Source organism: Pongo abelii, chromosome 11 (assembly GCF_028885655.2).
Source record: "Pongo abelii isolate AG06213 chromosome 11, NHGRI_mPonAbe1-v2.0_pri, whole genome shotgun sequence".
In the NCBI taxonomy this organism is placed as follows: domain Eukaryota; kingdom Metazoa; phylum Chordata; class Mammalia; order Primates; family Hominidae; genus Pongo; species Pongo abelii.
In genome coordinates this window covers 71,487,745-71,504,869 of record NC_071996.2, presented here as the reverse complement: position 1 = coordinate 71,504,869, position 17,125 = coordinate 71,487,745, and the positions used below count along the sequence as shown (strand labels likewise).

Here is a 17,125-nt window from a genome sequence, read left to right as displayed (position 1 = left end):
AAACTTCTGATCTGCTTCCGTTGCTCTTCCACCACCTGTAGATAGTTCCTCTTGAATTCTCGCTTTCTAAAATAAAAATGTTAGCAATCCTACCTTTATTTTCACCTCTTACTCCCTTCTTTTACCTCTTAAGTTCTAATTGAACTTTTATCAAGAATTCAGAGCACATTCTGTTTATAACATTATCTTTCTTGCTTTCACTCTAAGTTGATTCTAAAAATTGAAAATCAATTGACAGCTTTTTTCATGATTATGTAAATATTGTTCATCCCTCAGTCAAATAGTGAGTTACATTTGCATTATATTTTTTTGATTGTTTTTCTGAAAGGTTTCCTTTTTTCTTGCATTCTTTGTCTTTATGAAAACCTTTGTGTTCCTCCAATGTCTCTGTCAGGCCATCTCTTCCCTCATTTCTGTCACTTGCAACCTTTGCCTGTTGAACAGTCATCATCCTGTGAGTTCCCTGTGATATTTCCTTGGATTAGATCCATTATTTCATAGTTCCCATGAATTCCTTTTTCATAGTTTTCACCCCCTTTTGTTGGAGCTCATCCAAAAGCAATTTTCTAAGAAATAGTCCATAGATATGGGTCTGAAAATGTTTTATTTTGCTTCATACTTGATTAATTGTTTAATCCTAATATTTTGAAAGTGGCCTTTCTGACTTCCCTGAATAGTATAATCTTATGTAATATACTATTATGAAGAGTATAACATTATGAAGAGAAATGCTAAGAAAAATTTGAAAGAGGCAACTAAAGATTTCCTTGAATAAAGCAAAGCAAAGAAACAAGCAAACAGAGATTGACAGAATCCAGGAAGTTATAAAAATAAGGATTAAGTATTGATTACCTATAATTTATAAACCCTTCTGTTATTAAGTTGAGGTATAAAGATTTTAAATTTGTTTGAAAGTATTTGGTGATTGATGAACCTAGAAAGCCCATTGTAACCAGAGGTATAATTCCAATAAGTCAGAGGGTTCAGTTTTCCAAAATATCACTTCTGTCATGCCTGCAGCCAACATCAATTGTGAACTATGCAAGGTACAGGAAACTGAATCCCTCATATTCACTTTTCCAACATTAACATGTATATTAAGTATATTTCTCTGAATATGCCCAGTGAATGTTCTGGTCACAGGTCGAAAGCAAGGCCAATAAGGAAATCATTATGACTTCTTGCATTTCATAGGCACAGTATATTTTGTTATAACATTGTAAAACATTTCTACAAACATTTTAAGCAGAGAACCTACCACTTTTTATAAGTTTTTTTTCAAAGTCCTCTTTGCTCTTAAGCTACCAAATGTAGGCGTTCAATATTTTCAACATTTATTTGGATACCTATGATGTGCCTGTTACTGCATGAGTCCCTGTGGGAGAGTCTAAGGACCATGAAACGTGTCTTCTGCCTTCTAGGAGCTTACAATGTAGCACATTTAGAAGAATGAGCAAACAGCCCGAGTGTTTAATTATTAAATTGTGTTTTGCAGACTTAAGTGCTACGGAAAATGAGTAGAGCAAGATAAGCCAGGGCTAATTGTTGTTGAGAAATGCTTTATATTTTTTCTAATAGTGTTTGCTTTTTCCATTACTTAGAAATTATCTTAAATATAATCTCTTCATACCATTTATCACAATTTTTTTCTGAAATAATAGGGGCAAATACTTTATAGTAGCACATTAGGCATCTGTGCCTTTAATATTCGAGGACTTTTTAGTGAACCAGCTCATGTGGTAGATATTCAAGTACCTGGACTTAACTGCCTAACTAGACTGTGAGTTCCTAGGAAACAGAGATTATATTTTCTTTACGTAGCAGACATAGACTGCTTAGGATGGTGCTTTGTGGCAGGTGATTCAAATATATGTTTGTTGATTGACTAAGTGAATAAATGTATTCCTTTTTTACTTCGTTTTATTATCTCAGTTATTCAGAGAATGGCCTTAGTAAAATCAAGAAAACAGGTTTGACCCTTATATTGCCCAAAAGCTTCACAGAGAAAAATCCTTTCCATAACTCATGAGTCTCAAAACAGAGCAACCCTGTATATTTGTAGAGAGCGTGCTGCACCAAAGTAAGGGGAAGTTGTTTCTTACCTGAATACCTGAGCGTCTTTCTCGTTTGTTCCACCTGTAGATCCAGAGTTCAGGAAATAAATAGGACCATAGTCTGATTAGTGTTAACATGGATGCCACTCCTGATAGACATTACATCCAGAGGTCAAAGGCAACATCATTTATTCCAGAATTTTAGCCTTGGGATTGTTGTCTGTTAAGCAAACCAAATGTCCTGCATAACACCTAACGCTAGAATATGAACTTTCCTCACTGCTGGAATTCTAAAAACCTAATAACCTGTCATCTCCTCTATTGGCAGATGATAGATGGGCATGACAGCAAAAAAGTAAATGTCCAGTTCCTCCGCTCAAACATTGGAATTGTTTCCCAGGAACCAGTGTTGTTTGCCTGTAGCATAATGGACAATATCAAGTATGGAGACAACACCAAAGAAATTCCCATGGAAAGAGTCATAGCAGCTGCAAAACAGGCTCAGCTGCATGATTTTGTCATGTCACTCCCAGAGGTGAGTATGAAGTCAGAGCCATTCCCTATGGGAGACAAGGATGGGAAGAAGTAGAATGACCAAAGTGTACAGGTTGAGCATCCCTAATCTGAAAATCCCAAATACAAAATGTTCCAAAATTCAAAAAATTTTGAGTGCCAACATAATTCCACAAGTGGAAAATTTCACACTTGACCTCATGTGATAGGTCACAGTCAAAATTCAGTCAAAATTTTGTTTCATGTACAAAATTATTAAAAATATTATAGGAATTTACTTCTGGGCTTGTGTATAAAGTAGATAAGAAACATGAATTTTGTGGTTAGATTTGAGTCCTGTCCCCAAGGTATCTCATTATATGCAGATATTCCAAAATCTGAAAAAATCCAAAATCTGAAACACTTCTGGTCCCAAGCATTTCTGATAAGAAATATTCAATCTGTGTTATGATTGTGGCTCTAGAAGGTCAAAGGATACACCATTTATCTCACAGCACCCCCGGACTGTCTTAGTTTTTTAAGCAAAAGAAATATCCTTCATCAACATACTCTTTAATTTTGGAAAGTATTGTATTGCCCAATACAATGGATACTATTTTTGTTGAATTTTTTTGTACATTGAGCTTTAGTTTAGCATAGTGGGGAAAAACCTGAGATTTGGAGCTAACCTGGGCTTGCATCCAAGCTTTGCCACTTAGTAGCTTCATAGCTTTGGGACAATTATCCTTTCTGAGATTGTCTATTCCATCTGCAAAGTACAAGAAAATAACGTTAAAATGAAGAAAACACACTTAATAGCCACACAAAGAAAGCTGCTGCTGGTATTACTGCCATCATCATTATTTCATTACTTGGCAATGTGTACCATGGGTGGTGGGTAAGTTGAACCTGCCTTAGTGTCTCTTACTTTGCCAGAGCCAAGTCCAGATTTCGCACAATATTGACTCTGCATTTTTCCATCCACCAAAAGTCTGTCTTAGTTTTGATCACAAGAAAAATTAAAACATGGAAACCAAATTGTAGGGCCAAATTTTACCTTTAACCTTCTCTACTTACTTTTTAAAAATATCCCTGGGAAAATTGTTTTTCTTTATAAGTGATTATGTTTATAAATGTTGTGGTGTTTGTGGAAGGCTTTTTGTTTGCTCTTTTCACAAAGTCTCCTAAGTGTTAGTCTCTTGGCTCAGTTCTTACCTGTTAGCCCAATCTCTAAGCACATGGAAATTACTATTTGCTGAATCCAGAGATCAAAAGCAAAGCTTGTGTGTCTCTGGAGGGTTCATTTATCCCACAAACCCTTATTGAATAGCTACTCATTTGGGGCAAGGCACTGACATGGAGCTGGTTTACTACATTGTCCTCATACAGACTTGCCCATGGTACCCTTCTCTGAGCACTTTGTCTCCAGAAGGACAAAGCAGGTTTTCATGGGTCTCACCTGGCTTAAAGGAGCATTAGTCAGGAGGCAAGGGAAGCAGGGGAAGGAAACAGCTCGTGTTGTGGAAGGCAGGGAAGAGCAGTAGTCAAGGCAAGGACTCAGGAGAGAGAGATTCACTTTCACCTGGATTCAGATTTCACTTTCACTGCTTGTTACTTGTCCTTGCACCATTTTCTTACCTCCCTGTGCCTAAGCTTTGTAATCTAAAAAATAGGGTGGGTATGGTTTCTGTGAATATGAAATGATAACCTAGCTAGAATAGTTAGCACAATACCTCTATGGTAAACACTCTATGAATGTTAACTAATTTTTATGTAGCCATGCCAGGCATGAGTGATTTTTCTTCCGAATTTTCTCCAAAATAAATATGTGAAGCAAGTGTTAATACTGCACCTCAGATGACTAGCCAGCTCAAAAAAATTTAAATAATTTTTCATGAACACAAGCTAGTAAGCAGCAGAGTAGAGCTTCTAACCAAGGCCTGTGTTCCAGAATGCCGCCTCCCTAACACAGCAATGGACCAGAAGATCTCGCAAAAGACAGACATTTCCATTCTTGGGATTAGTCTGTATTGGAAGGATTTTTCCAGATAAGAATCTAGAATCAGAGAGTCTCAAATCAAGGAGGATCTCATATATGGGCTCTTACCTGGACACAGGGAGGAGATTGAAAATATAAACCTAAAGGAAATGCAGAAATGAGGAATAACATCCCCTTGCTTCCCACACCAAAGGTCACGAATTCCATATTTTTCTTATATTCCTAAGTGGATTTGACATCCTCCATTCTATAGGAGGACTCACTCACTATTCCCTAGTTCAACCAACAAATAATTTAAATTACAGAGGAGACCTTGACATAAGTTCTGTACAGCACAGGAGCAATAACTGTTTCTATTTCTCAAACTTATCATACTTTTTTTCAGAAATATGAAACTAACGTTGGGTCCCAGGGGTCTCAACTCTCTAGAGGGGAGAAACAACGCATTGCTATTGCTCGGGCCATTGTACGAGATCCTAAAATCTTGCTACTAGATGAAGCCACTTCTGCCTTAGACACAGAAAGTGAAAAGGTAAGTATCGAATTTCTAAAGTCTTAGATTATTACAAATGAGTTTTTTGCTGTAAAATTTGTCCTTATAAAATGGCACTATTTTCAATTTTCTGATTCATTAACAGTAGAAATTGGCAATACTTTGTGGAACCAAAAGACAATTATCTAGAGCAAGTGATTTAATATAAGATTGCTTCAAATAAAATATTTTACCTTTAAAATAAGAATTGTTTTTAAGATTCTTTAGGCTAAGTGACATTTTTTTCCAAAGGCAAATAATCACCTTTCTTGAATAAAGTAAAATAATCTAGATTATCTGTTATAAATATTTTATAGTTCTAAAGTTATGTGACAGAGAAGGTAGGTCACATACAACACAAAGAGAGAGGTGATATCTGTTGTGTGGTTTGCATGAAATAAGATGGAATTGAGCAAAACACAATTATGAAACTTAAAATATATAATTAATGCCGTAACAATCGGGATTCCATTTTGGAGAGAGCTAAAATGTCTTCAATGAAGAGCAGTATCAGGAATGGCCACTTAACTGCTACCCTCCATTGTTTTCTCGGTTTCATTTCAGGAAACTAGACCATCAAATATTGTAAAATTACATAGGGACTTCATAGTTTGCTTCCTTCTTGCTCCACTGAAATTTCTCAGCCTGTGCACTGCCATTGAAATCACTGATGCATTGCATTCAGGGAATACTTGCTTAATCCTCTCTTATGTTGAGCCTTTGGGTTTGCCCTCAAGTATAGGATTGTTATTCAGGTCGTGTTAACTGAACTCTCATGATGGTGGGCTGGGGAGCAATCATGCATCTTTGCATCAACTTTCCATCTTCTCTTTGCAGACGGTGCAGGTTGCTCTAGACAAAGCCAGAGAGGGTCGGACCTGCATTGTCATTGCCCATCGCTTGTCCACCATCCAGAACGCGGATATCATTGCTGTCATTGCACAGGGGGTGGTGATTGAAAAGGGGACCCACGAAGAACTGATGGCCCAAAAAGGAGCCTACTACAAACTAGTCACCACAGGATCCCCCATCAGTTGACCCAATGCAAGAACCTCAGACACACATGACGCACCAGTTACAGGGGTTGTTTTTTTTTAAAAAAAAAAACAATCCCAGCCGGAGGGACTGCTGGGATTGTTTTTTCTTTAAAGAAGAATGTTAATATTTTACTTTTACAGTCATTGTCATACATCAGAATCCAAGCTAATTTCTAATGACCTTCCATAATAATTCTGCTTTAGATGTGTATACAGAAAATGAAAGAAACTACGGTCCATGTGAGGGAAAACCCAATGTCAAGTGGCAGCTCAGCCACCACTCAGTGCTTCTCTGTGCAGGAGCCAGTCCTGATTAATATGTGGGAATTAGTGAGACATCAGGGAGTAAGTGAGACTTTGAACTCCTCAAGGGCAGAGAACTGTCTTGCATTTTCGAACCCTCGGTGTATACAGAGGCGGGTCTATAACAGGCATTCAACAAACGTTTCTTGAGCTAGACCAAGGTCAAATTTGAAAAGAACAGAAGGACTAGAAGACCAGCTGTGTTTCTTAACTAAATTTGTCTTTCACGTGAAACCAGCTTCCTTCATCTCTAAGGCTGAGGATAGGGAAAGGGTGGATGCTCTCAGGCTGAGGGAGGCAGAAAGGGAAAGTATTAGCACGGGCTTTCCAGTTAGGGCTGTTGATTTATGCTTTAGCTTCAGAGTGAGTGTAGGGTTGACAAAGCTACCATTACTGTGAGAACCTGCCAGTGTGGCTGGAGCAGGGACTCTCTCCCAGGCCTTTTACTCCTCAGCACCTCCCTGCATATTGATTGTTGTTTTTAGTTTCTGCAAAATTATATTCATGAAATGAAAATAGCGCATTTTACTTTGCTGTAGTTTCATAAGGTGTTATACAAAAAAGCAAGTAAATATGGCAGAAAAGCACTCATTTGCCCCTGCTCTCTCAAAACACCACATAATGACATAGAACTAAAGGCGGCAGGAACCTACAAGAATGAAGAAAACACAGTGATGCCGCCTGCAAAATCTTGGGAGCCAGAAAGCAAATGGACAATTGATAATAGAGTTACAAGATGAGAGAAAACAAAAATGTAACCTGTTAGTTGGCGGAGCCTAGAAACATCCTGTTTTGTACCACAGACCCCTAGAAAGGTTCAAGATGTAAAAACATTGGATCCTTCTGGAAGGAGGAGGCAAGGGGACAGAGGGACTGAAGACAGAAGAATGGGCCAAAAGCCTGTATGGAAACAGAATTGCAGAGCCCCGCCTGCAGCAGGATGGCTGCCTTTCCCCAGTTCCAGCGAGAGACTGCATACTCCCGCTCTGAGGAGGGTCACAGGGAGGTTTGCACTTAGAGACACAAGGTGCAGTTGAAGGGGCAGCTAACATAAAAGAGACAGGGGGATTGAGTGTAAAGCTGTGTATGAACAGAAGAACTCCCAGCCCCTCTCTTCTGGCAGGAGATTGAAGAATGATTTTCTGGGGAAACTGGCCAATCTAAGAAAAGAGGTTAGGCCAGGCACTGTGGCTCACACCTGTAATCCCAGCACTTTGGGAGGCCAAGGCGAGCGGATCATGAGGTCGAGAGATCAAGACCATCCTGGCTAACATGGTGAAACCCCGTCTCTACTAAAAATACAAAAAAATTAGCCAGGCGTGGTGGCGGGCACCTGTAGTCCCAGCTACTCAGGAAGCTGAAGCAGGAGAATGGCGTGAACCCGGGAGGTGGAGCTTGCAGTGAGCTGAGATGACGCCACTGCACTCCAGCCTGGGCGACAAAGCGAAAAAAAAGAAAAATGAAAAAAGAAAAAGAAAAGAGGTCAAGGACCCCGTCCTTGGAATCCTAAGAAAATTTTCCAGCCGTATTACCCTCCTATGAAGCCCACCTGTCAACCAACAAGCACCCACTCGATCAGAGCTTCCCCAGGCTTTTCGGTGTCTCCTCCTTGCATGGGAATTGACTTCCAAGGACCACCAGACACTGAGGAAGTATTTTAACATATAAAGCAAAAGCAACAATAGGGCAGCTGGAGAAAGGAAATTAGAAGTAACAGAGCCAATGCAGTGATTAGGAAAACACTCAAAAAGTGGTAATAAATGTATTCAATGAGTCAAGAGAACGTATTTCCATCTATTTAAATAAAAACAGGAATCAATAAAAATGAATATACAAAAAAGAGCTCTTGTCACAGAAATGAAAACCTTGGGAGCAGGACTGCACCCACGGTTCTCACCCACCTATCCTGCCATCATGTTTTCTCCCTACTCCAGCTTCCTCCCAAGCTCACTCTACGTAGATGGTTTTTCTTCCCTTAGCCAACAAACGAAATTCTGCCTATAAATTAAGCCGGGACACTAGGATGTGGAGGTATATTATTTATGTCTCTTTTCCAGTGTTTCCTGGTATATAACAGCAAAGATGGTTTAGCAAGTTAACTGGTCAGGCCGGAATTCTTGATGATTGCCAAGTCAGGAGGCAGACGGTGAAGGAATGCATTCTGGTTATGAAAAATGGCAATGACAAGTAAAGATGCCTTTTAGAGGAAATTAAGATTTGCAATAAATACATGCTAATCCTCTAATTTTGATGAAAGAAGACTAAAGCTATTGTTTTGGTTTGCATTTCAAAGAGCAAGAGCATAGGCTCTTGTGCTGGGAGGTCGCCAGTTTCCTGGAAAGGAATTCATGGAGTCTGAATGAGGAATTAATACAAATTATATTTTAAAATAAGATATTTGAAAGTTATTGATGACAGGGAAAAGATTGACTAAAGAGGGCTTGAAATTGCGGAAATAATTGAGGCTCAGTGACAAGGGAGAAGATTACAACTTCAAAAATGAATAAATAAATAACATTGTATGTTTATTTTACAACACCAGGGGGCGATGATGTCTACGTTTTTATCCTGCATCCTTTATCGCTGACAAAGATTTGGTCTCTGCAATTTTACCTTATTGTTTCTCAGATGACCAAGGGGTTGGCTTAATTTGTTCTGTTTAAACTTATTGCAAGTCCTTCTGTAATTTCCTAATGTTTTCATAATGTGTGTTGTGACCAGACTCTCCTCATAACCCCAGTTAATAAAAGTTAATGAAAAAAAAATAGAAGGATTGGAAGATAAAGTTGGGGAAATTTCTCTGAAAGTAAAACAAAAAGAGATGAAAAGTAGGAAAAAATAAGAAAAAATTGAGGGTAACAATTCAGGTGGTGCAATAATTAGTCAATAGTCTAGTTCGAGAGAGTTCAGAGAAAACTGAGGGGCAGAAATTATTTTTAAAAATAGTCTAAGAACATTTCCTATAATTGAAGAATATGAATTTCCAAGCTGAAAGAGTTCATCCAATACTGAATATAACAAATGAAAATCCTATTTGGGCACGTTATGAAATTTTAGAAAACAAGGGAAAAGGAGAATATTTTCCAGGAGAGAAGGGGGAATGTGTGAAATATAATCGATAAAGAATTATAATGATGTGACTGGGCACAGTGGCTCATGCCTGTAATCCCAGCACGTTAGGAGGCTGAGGTAAGAGGATTGCTTGAGCCCAGGAGTACAAGACCAGCCTGGGCAACCTGGCAAAACCCCATTTCTAACAAAAAAAGAAAAGCAAAAATTGGCCAGGTATGATGGCATGAGCCACTCGGGAAGCTGAAGTGGGGTGATTGCTTGAGTTCAGGTGGTTGAGGCTGCAGTGACCCAGCATTGTGCCACTGCCCTCTAGCCTGGGCAACAGAGCAAGACCGTGTCTCAAAAAAAAAAACAAAAACAAAAAACAAACACACAAAAGAACTATAATGACATAGGACCTCTTGACAATGAAACTAAAATTCATAAAGATTTGCCTTCAAAATTCTAAGGGGAATCATTCTATATGTAGCAAAGCTATTCTCAAGGATGAGAGAGGTCTAAAGACATTCTCAGTCATGCAGGTCTCAACACCTCTACTCCCCATCTTTTCTCAGGAAGCTACAAAAGGGGGCTTTTTTTTTTTTTTAAATAAGGGCACAGATAAAGAAATAGGAAGATATGGGACGTAAGAACAGATGACCTAACTCAAGAATGAGGTGCTGGGAATCTCCAGGATGATTAGGAAGGAGATCCCAGGATTATAGGTGTGCTGTACCCATAGGAAATAGCCAGATTGAGGCAGAGAAATGGGTTCTGAGAGGAATGTCCCCCAGAAAACATGGTGCTGCTAGAATGCCTGGTGGGTTTGAATGCTGAGAGAAGACAGAACCCCCTGCTAGAGTTTGAGGGTAAGTTAGCAATGCATAATAGAAGACAAAGAAAGTGAGATTGGAGATTTTTAGCTATTAGCTCTAAGTGGAAAGAAAAGTTACACAAAAAGGAAATATATTTTTATTACACCGTATGACTCATCTGAGAATGTTATTTACAAAGTCACATCAATGTAAAAGCTTAATACTGATCTAAACCAGAAATATAGATAGATTATGAAAGGAACAAGAAAATATGTGGGGTAGGTTGGGGATGGGATAGGACATGGGTAAAAAAAGAACTGGATCCTTGTAGTTCTCATATCTCATAATGGAAACTAAACAGTTAAACATTTAAACAAATAGCAATAAAAACATCTTATTGTAAAAGATGAAGGTGAATACTGAAAGAAACTGCTAAAAGATTTATGTACATGTGTATCTTTCACTGAAAAAAATAAAGTTTAAAATGAAAAGGGGATAGAAATGCAGTACAGTCACAAAAATTAAAACAATAGATACTGAAACTATTATAGATTTGAAAGATACATCACCAGAACAGGAGTCCAGAAGTAGATTCACCACAGATCCCATTTATCAGAATATATTTTAAACTTCTAATCACAAAAACTGAGCACACTTTTCTCTTCCTGCATTGTTCACAATCATTTGGAAAAAATCTCAAATCTATAAATAAGACGATGGGGTAAAGGTCAAATAAGTTTTGGTACATATATACAATGATGTTTTTCATGAAGCCAAAATAATGATGTTGACTTACATTTATTGTTTTTTGTGGAACAATGCCCATGTTATATTGTGCAGAAAAAAACCATTTCTGATCATCAAAGATGGTATGATGCTATCTAATCAGCTATGCACACACACTCATACATACATGCATATGTTATGTGTGTATCTGTGTTTGGCATGTGCTTGTACATACTTGTATGCGTAAAAAGATGTCTGGAAGAATTTCTGCCAAATTTTGGTAACTTATTTCCAGCCATTTGTCTTCTGTGTGACCAGAGCTCCCTGCATATACTAAAATGTCTATCGATGGTGTTTGAGGGCAGAGACTGCCTAGTTCATCTTAATGTCCCCAGTGCTTTACTTGGTACTTGGCATAAAGTGCTACCTCAATACATCTTGTTGAATAGTCTTCTCAAAGTCACACAGGTAGTTTATAACTTGTCAGCCCCCACATAAGGAATAAAAGTGGGAAACGCCCATTCTTTCCATGGGTCAGAGCAGTGCCTTTCAACAGAAATATAATATGGGCCACTAATGTGAGCCACATAGGTAATTTTAAATTTTCTAGTCATACAAAAAAAGAGGAAAAAAAACCAGGTGAAATTTATGCTCATTGTATATTTTATTCAACCCAGCATATCCAAAATATTGCCATCACAACATATAATCAATAAAAATATCCTGAGATTTTTACCTTATCTACTAAATATTCAGAATCTGAGGTGCATTTACATTTACAGCACGTTAGCTCAAATCAGCCTTATGTCAACTTCCGTTCTCAAGAGCCACTAGTGGCTACTATGTTGGACAACACAATTAGAATATCAGGTTCATGAATTCTCTAGCCTGAATCTCAGTTGTCTCTATAATTCTAGTCTTATAAAAACACGAGCTCAGCTTCTCCATTGGAACGTGTCCTTACACTGTACTCAGAAAGTTTGCAAAACTTCAGTTTTGCAGGATGTCAGTTTGGATGAAAGAAAGACCTTTGGGGAATCAAACAAATCATTTTGATGTCAGAAGTCATAGAGCTACACTGGCCTGTATCAGAAGTGGTTAAAATTCTTTACATCATACATTTTATTTGATTCACCAGTGTGAGTTGACAAAAGTGAAATAATTAAGATTGTTTAGTGTAACAAAATACAGTATGACATTTAAAATGGTCATATTAGCTAAGCTTCCTGAGGACCTCTTCCCAAAACAAGTTTTCTTCCAACTGATCTGTAAGAACCATTTATGATTTTTTTCTGTGAACAATTCTTAGGAAAAGTTGAAGCAGCACATTTTCCAACTTATTTTGAAAACAGACTCTCAGTTAATTTTGGTCCATTTCAAAATTGCATGAAAGAGATGCCCATATATTAGAAATGCTACTGTTTGAGAAAAAAAAAAAAAGTAGAAAAATTGGCCTCTAGTTTTTTTGTCCAAAAATTCTTTTTTATGTAGTTACTCTAAATCTACTCTACATGTGCCCTTAGGAAATTATTTCAATGAAAAGATTCTTTGAATTTAGTGCCACCCCCATGCCTGTAATTTTTGGCAATTATGCACTCATTTTAAAATGTAGGTCCTGGAATATTTTGATACTATATCCTGAAAGTGTAAAATACATAGGATCATAATTAGGTATAGTTCGCCGTATACTTATTCAATAATTAAATATGAGTTTCCTATCCTAAGAAAATACCAGAACATTTTCATCATGTTGGTTTAGGATCCCACCTCATATTTCCAACTAAGGGTTTGATTTATTAAATATTTCTTATGCATGCAAAATCTCTCTGTAATCAAGGCACAAAAGGATGTTAGAGGAAATACAAAATTAAGAATTTGGTTGTTTTCAAACACACTCTGAGAGAAATTTACATATGCATGTGTACCATCATAAAATGAGCACTATGTCCACTTGGATTTGCTCTACATTTACAGATCAAGTAAATGATCTCACTTGCATATGAGACGGCAGGTGAAAGTAATTCAGTGAACCTCTAAACCCATTTCCAATTTCTTTCACACTGTGTTCAATTAAATGCCCAATTAATTTAAATAGCAGACTGTAAATAAAGCAATGTACATGATTATCATCTAATTAGCACTGGCCAGTATTATAATGTGCTCATTAGTGAGTTGTATGGCATCCTGAGGCTCATAATGAGTAATCAGGGTACTCGTGATTGGCATGTAGCTATCTGAATGCAACTACTCAACCCAATAAATCGGAGTTAGGACAAAATGTGTTATATAAAAAGAAAAAATACGGAGCCAGCTGGTGAATTGGCAATTTCCTCCTTCCTGTAATTCAGGTACAGCTCCTGCTCTCAAATACAAAATAAATGTGAGAACAGAAGAGCTGGAGATAGAAATGGAAATGTTCGCTAAGGGTGACAGAGAACAAGTGCCTATGATTATTATAAAAGATTACCAAAAAAGATAAAACCTTTGTGGTATTTGGTTTCTTTTTCATATCTCAAGTATAGAATCAAAGTAAGAAATGAGCAGGGTTTCAATAACATTTCTTGGAAGGTGAAAATTTAATCATTGAAATATACCTCCTGATAATGTTCATAAAGCATTTTGCCTTCATGGTTTTAGCATGTTACTGCAAAATAATTTGGCAGGCTGCAGGGAGAGATGCAGCTGTGTGTTGCATTCATTGTTATGTAGGTGATAAGTCACTATGGCAGGTGTTGTCTCTCTTGACACCCAATCCGACACACTTTTCTTTTGCTTTCCTCTATTACAGAAGCTGGAAAGCAAAATATTTACCTTCCTAGACTCCCTTGCAGCTAGATGAAGGCCAGGTGACATTGTCTTGTCAATGAAATACAGGCACAAGGCCCTATGCACGCTGTCCCTTTCTGAATAAAGCCTGGGTAAAAGAAAACCTGAGTCTCTTCCCCCTTTCTTCTTTCCTGAATGCACAGCAGCCATGCTGTGATCACTTGGACAAAAGCCACACACCACAGATGGCAGAGCAGGAAGATACTCAGCCTGATTCCTGATCATCCTTTGTGCAGCTACTTCAGCCTAGGCTGCCTGCCTTCATCCATCTTGTTACAGGAGAAAAAGACACCTCTCACTTGTTTAAGCCACTGAAGTAGTTTTTTGTAATCGTGTTTGTTGTTGTTGTTGCTGTTAATTAAAAATTAATACAATCTTAGTCGATAGATCTTTATTAATAAAAATCCTGAAATGTAAGTATAAAGAAAATAATGCAATGTTGAAGTATTAACGCATGCTTAAATGATCTTCAAATGTGATCATTATATCTAGATATATTCCAAGAATATTCAGTGAAAGAAGGAATCAGTCTTTTTTACCTAGTATCACTGCCATGGAAAGATGATATCACTGGATGGGTGTCCTGGCAGCTCTTTCTCTCCTGGAACATCGCACATGTCCTGCTTTAAATGAAGGAAGGTTTTACTTAGGCACTTAGTGTTTTTTGAATATGCTTTCTCATCCTTTCACGTGATAAAATTGATGTTAGACAGGGAACAATCTAGATCCCATTGACAGGATATGCCAGAGGTGGGGAAAAAAAGTGGTTCAAGAGAGGATGAATTTGAAAAAGGATGGGCTAGAAGAAATGGCGAGTAAAGTTGCCAGTTAATTTATAGCTGGAAATAGTCACAAACCAATTCTTCAAGCCCACAGGCCACAGGTATCCCTGGAGTCCACCCAGATCTGTTGCAAGTGAGCCCAGAATCAATGGAGGCCTCCCCCAGGGAAGAGCCTATATTGAACTCACCCTTGCATCTCCAGCAGCTGAAGGCATTTAATACATTCTGGTCTGGTGGGTGGGTGAGTTAAAAGACAAGCATGGACAGAAAGGGCCCTAGTTAAGCCCGTGGAGATTTTAGAAGCTTTTTGGATCTGGATTTCTAATTTTGTTCATCCTCAAAAAGCTTGGCATCATGTAACTTGGTGTCAGAGTTGCGTTTCATTCAGGAAGCACATTTCAACAGCCATAAAAAATTAAAAAGTAAATTTTATCTTCATGTCTTTGAGAGATCCATAATTACTCCACAATAAACTTACTAAAATGCTGTGTCAAAACTCTAGTCACTTTCCTCACTCAGCTCAGTCATGTAAGCTCTCCAACCTTACCTCCCACAAAGCCAAGTTTCCCTCTCCTTCCTTTCTTCTCATTCAGCCTATTATTATGTGATCTGCTTAATATCTCTTCCAGCAAGAATTTCTTCTTTAGGATGTTGAGAAAGGGGAACTGAAGTTGGAATTTAATTATAGGATCTCTGTTGCAAGACAGCATAGCAGGAAGTCTATGGCTATTCTCATGTTAATAATTTTGCCCCATAACATCAGTTAAATTATTTCTCCATGTACTTTTTTATTGCTATAAAATTCAGATTCTAATTAGAATCAAATGTTTTAAAGACTGGTCCAAAATTGTTTAATAAAGTAGCACATTTCAAAACACAGTGCCTTGTAGAATTTATAGCCTTGTTCATTGCATGTAACTAAAATTAAAACAGTGTCAAAACACATTAGCCAGGGTCTTCCTTATCACCTTCTTGCTCCACTTCACAAAAAAATTAACAATACATCTGAAAGTCTTCTGTGAAGACAGTGCTTCACAAAGAGCAAACAAAATAGAGGAGCTTGTTGGAGAGCCAAAGCACAATATGTTGGACTGAATGAGACCCTCAGAGTTGCAGAATATCACACCCTGAATGAACCTTCCATTTTAACCCCATACTAAACTCCTCAGTTGAGAACTTGGTAAACTGAGGCCACCAACAATAAATGGCCTTCTGGAGTTTTAGTGGTTAGATGCAGGGCCAGACTAGAATGTAGTTCTGATGACTCCAGTCCAGGATGCTGGTTGCTAAACTCCACGAAGGCCTTTGTACATCGATCTGCCTTTGAATTTCCTGGCACCTGCCTACCTGCATTCTGACTTCCTCTGGGATCCACATGTGGACCTGTGGTGCAACCTCTTGCTTGGCCAGGGTGAGCAGGGCATCAGCATTCCAAAGCTAAGAGAATAAGATACACACACACACACACACACACACACACACACACACACACACACACACACACACACACACACACACACACACACCCCTCCAAAACTCAGACGGGAACATTTATTTTTCCTTTGTTAAGTCAATGCAGTTTTCATCTAGAAATACAGCAAGAGCTCTACCAATTTTTTATTTGAACACTTGTTTAAAAAAAAGAGGAATGATTATGTAGAAATGTTTTTGATGCAGAATTACTGAGCCTGGAGGCAAGGGGCGGGGCGGGGCGGGTGGAAGATAATGCCCATCTTCCATTAGCAGCAGGATGTATGAGCACAGATGACAATCCGGTCCATGCTGTTCATCAGACAAAGCCTGAATCCTGGAAAAAGCCAACTCGTTGAACAGGAATTAGAGTGTGATCGGCTCAGTTGACGCACAGGGGTAGGTGAGTGCGAGAGTAAAGAAGCTCTTCTTTTTTTTTTTTTATTATACTTTAAGTTTTAGGGTACATGTGCACAATGTGCAGGTTAGTTACATACGTATACATGTGCCATGCTGGTGGAAGCTCTTCTTTGTCTTCGGTAGTGCTGGGTTTCTTTTCCGGGCACACAGATGGCCTGCTCCCCCTAAAGATCCTCCCAGGGAAACCGCTTCAGTTTCCACTTGGCCAGCGCCGGAAACGGGCTGCTGTGCTGCCAGCGCCTACGTTCCTCCCCGCGCTTCCCGCGTGCGCCAGGAGTCCCGCTCGGCGGGACCGCAGCTGCTGCCTTCACTCATTACCTGCCCCTGTCCTGGCAGCTCCTTCAGAACATATTGTTCTTTGGGGAAATACCATGGTTTTTGAACTGAGGACAGATTCTCTTCAGAAATCACATGGCAAAACATTAGAAAAAAAGGAAAACTAAGAAATTAAAAAATTCAAAACAGAAGACAATCGGTTTTATGCTCACCTTTATAACCTTAATCTTTGAAGCTTTTTCCCTCCTTTAGAGCAATTCTATGCTGCCAAAAGAAATGAGAAGTGATTTCATCTGAGTCATTACTGTACTCTCCCTCAAAGGACAGCAGACAGTAATTAGT

At 38.5% G+C, this 17,125-nt stretch overlaps 1 protein-coding gene across 1 annotated transcript in view; it reads left to right on the top strand.

Annotated features, from left to right (window-relative positions):
* Positions 1-8,801, top strand: part of ABCB11 (ATP binding cassette subfamily B member 11) — a 183,684-nt gene extending 174,883 nt beyond the window's left edge. Inside the window, exons 27-29 of the mRNA XM_054549455.2 lie at positions 2,383-2,589; positions 4,931-5,077; positions 5,915-8,801. Coding sequence (XP_054405430.2) covers positions 2,383-2,589; positions 4,931-5,077; positions 5,915-6,115 — 555 coding nt within the window. The 3' untranslated portion in view covers positions 6,116-8,801. The remainder of the gene's footprint in view (positions 1-2,382; positions 2,590-4,930; positions 5,078-5,914) is intronic.
* The last annotated feature ends 8,324 nt before the right edge of the window (positions 8,802-17,125 follow it).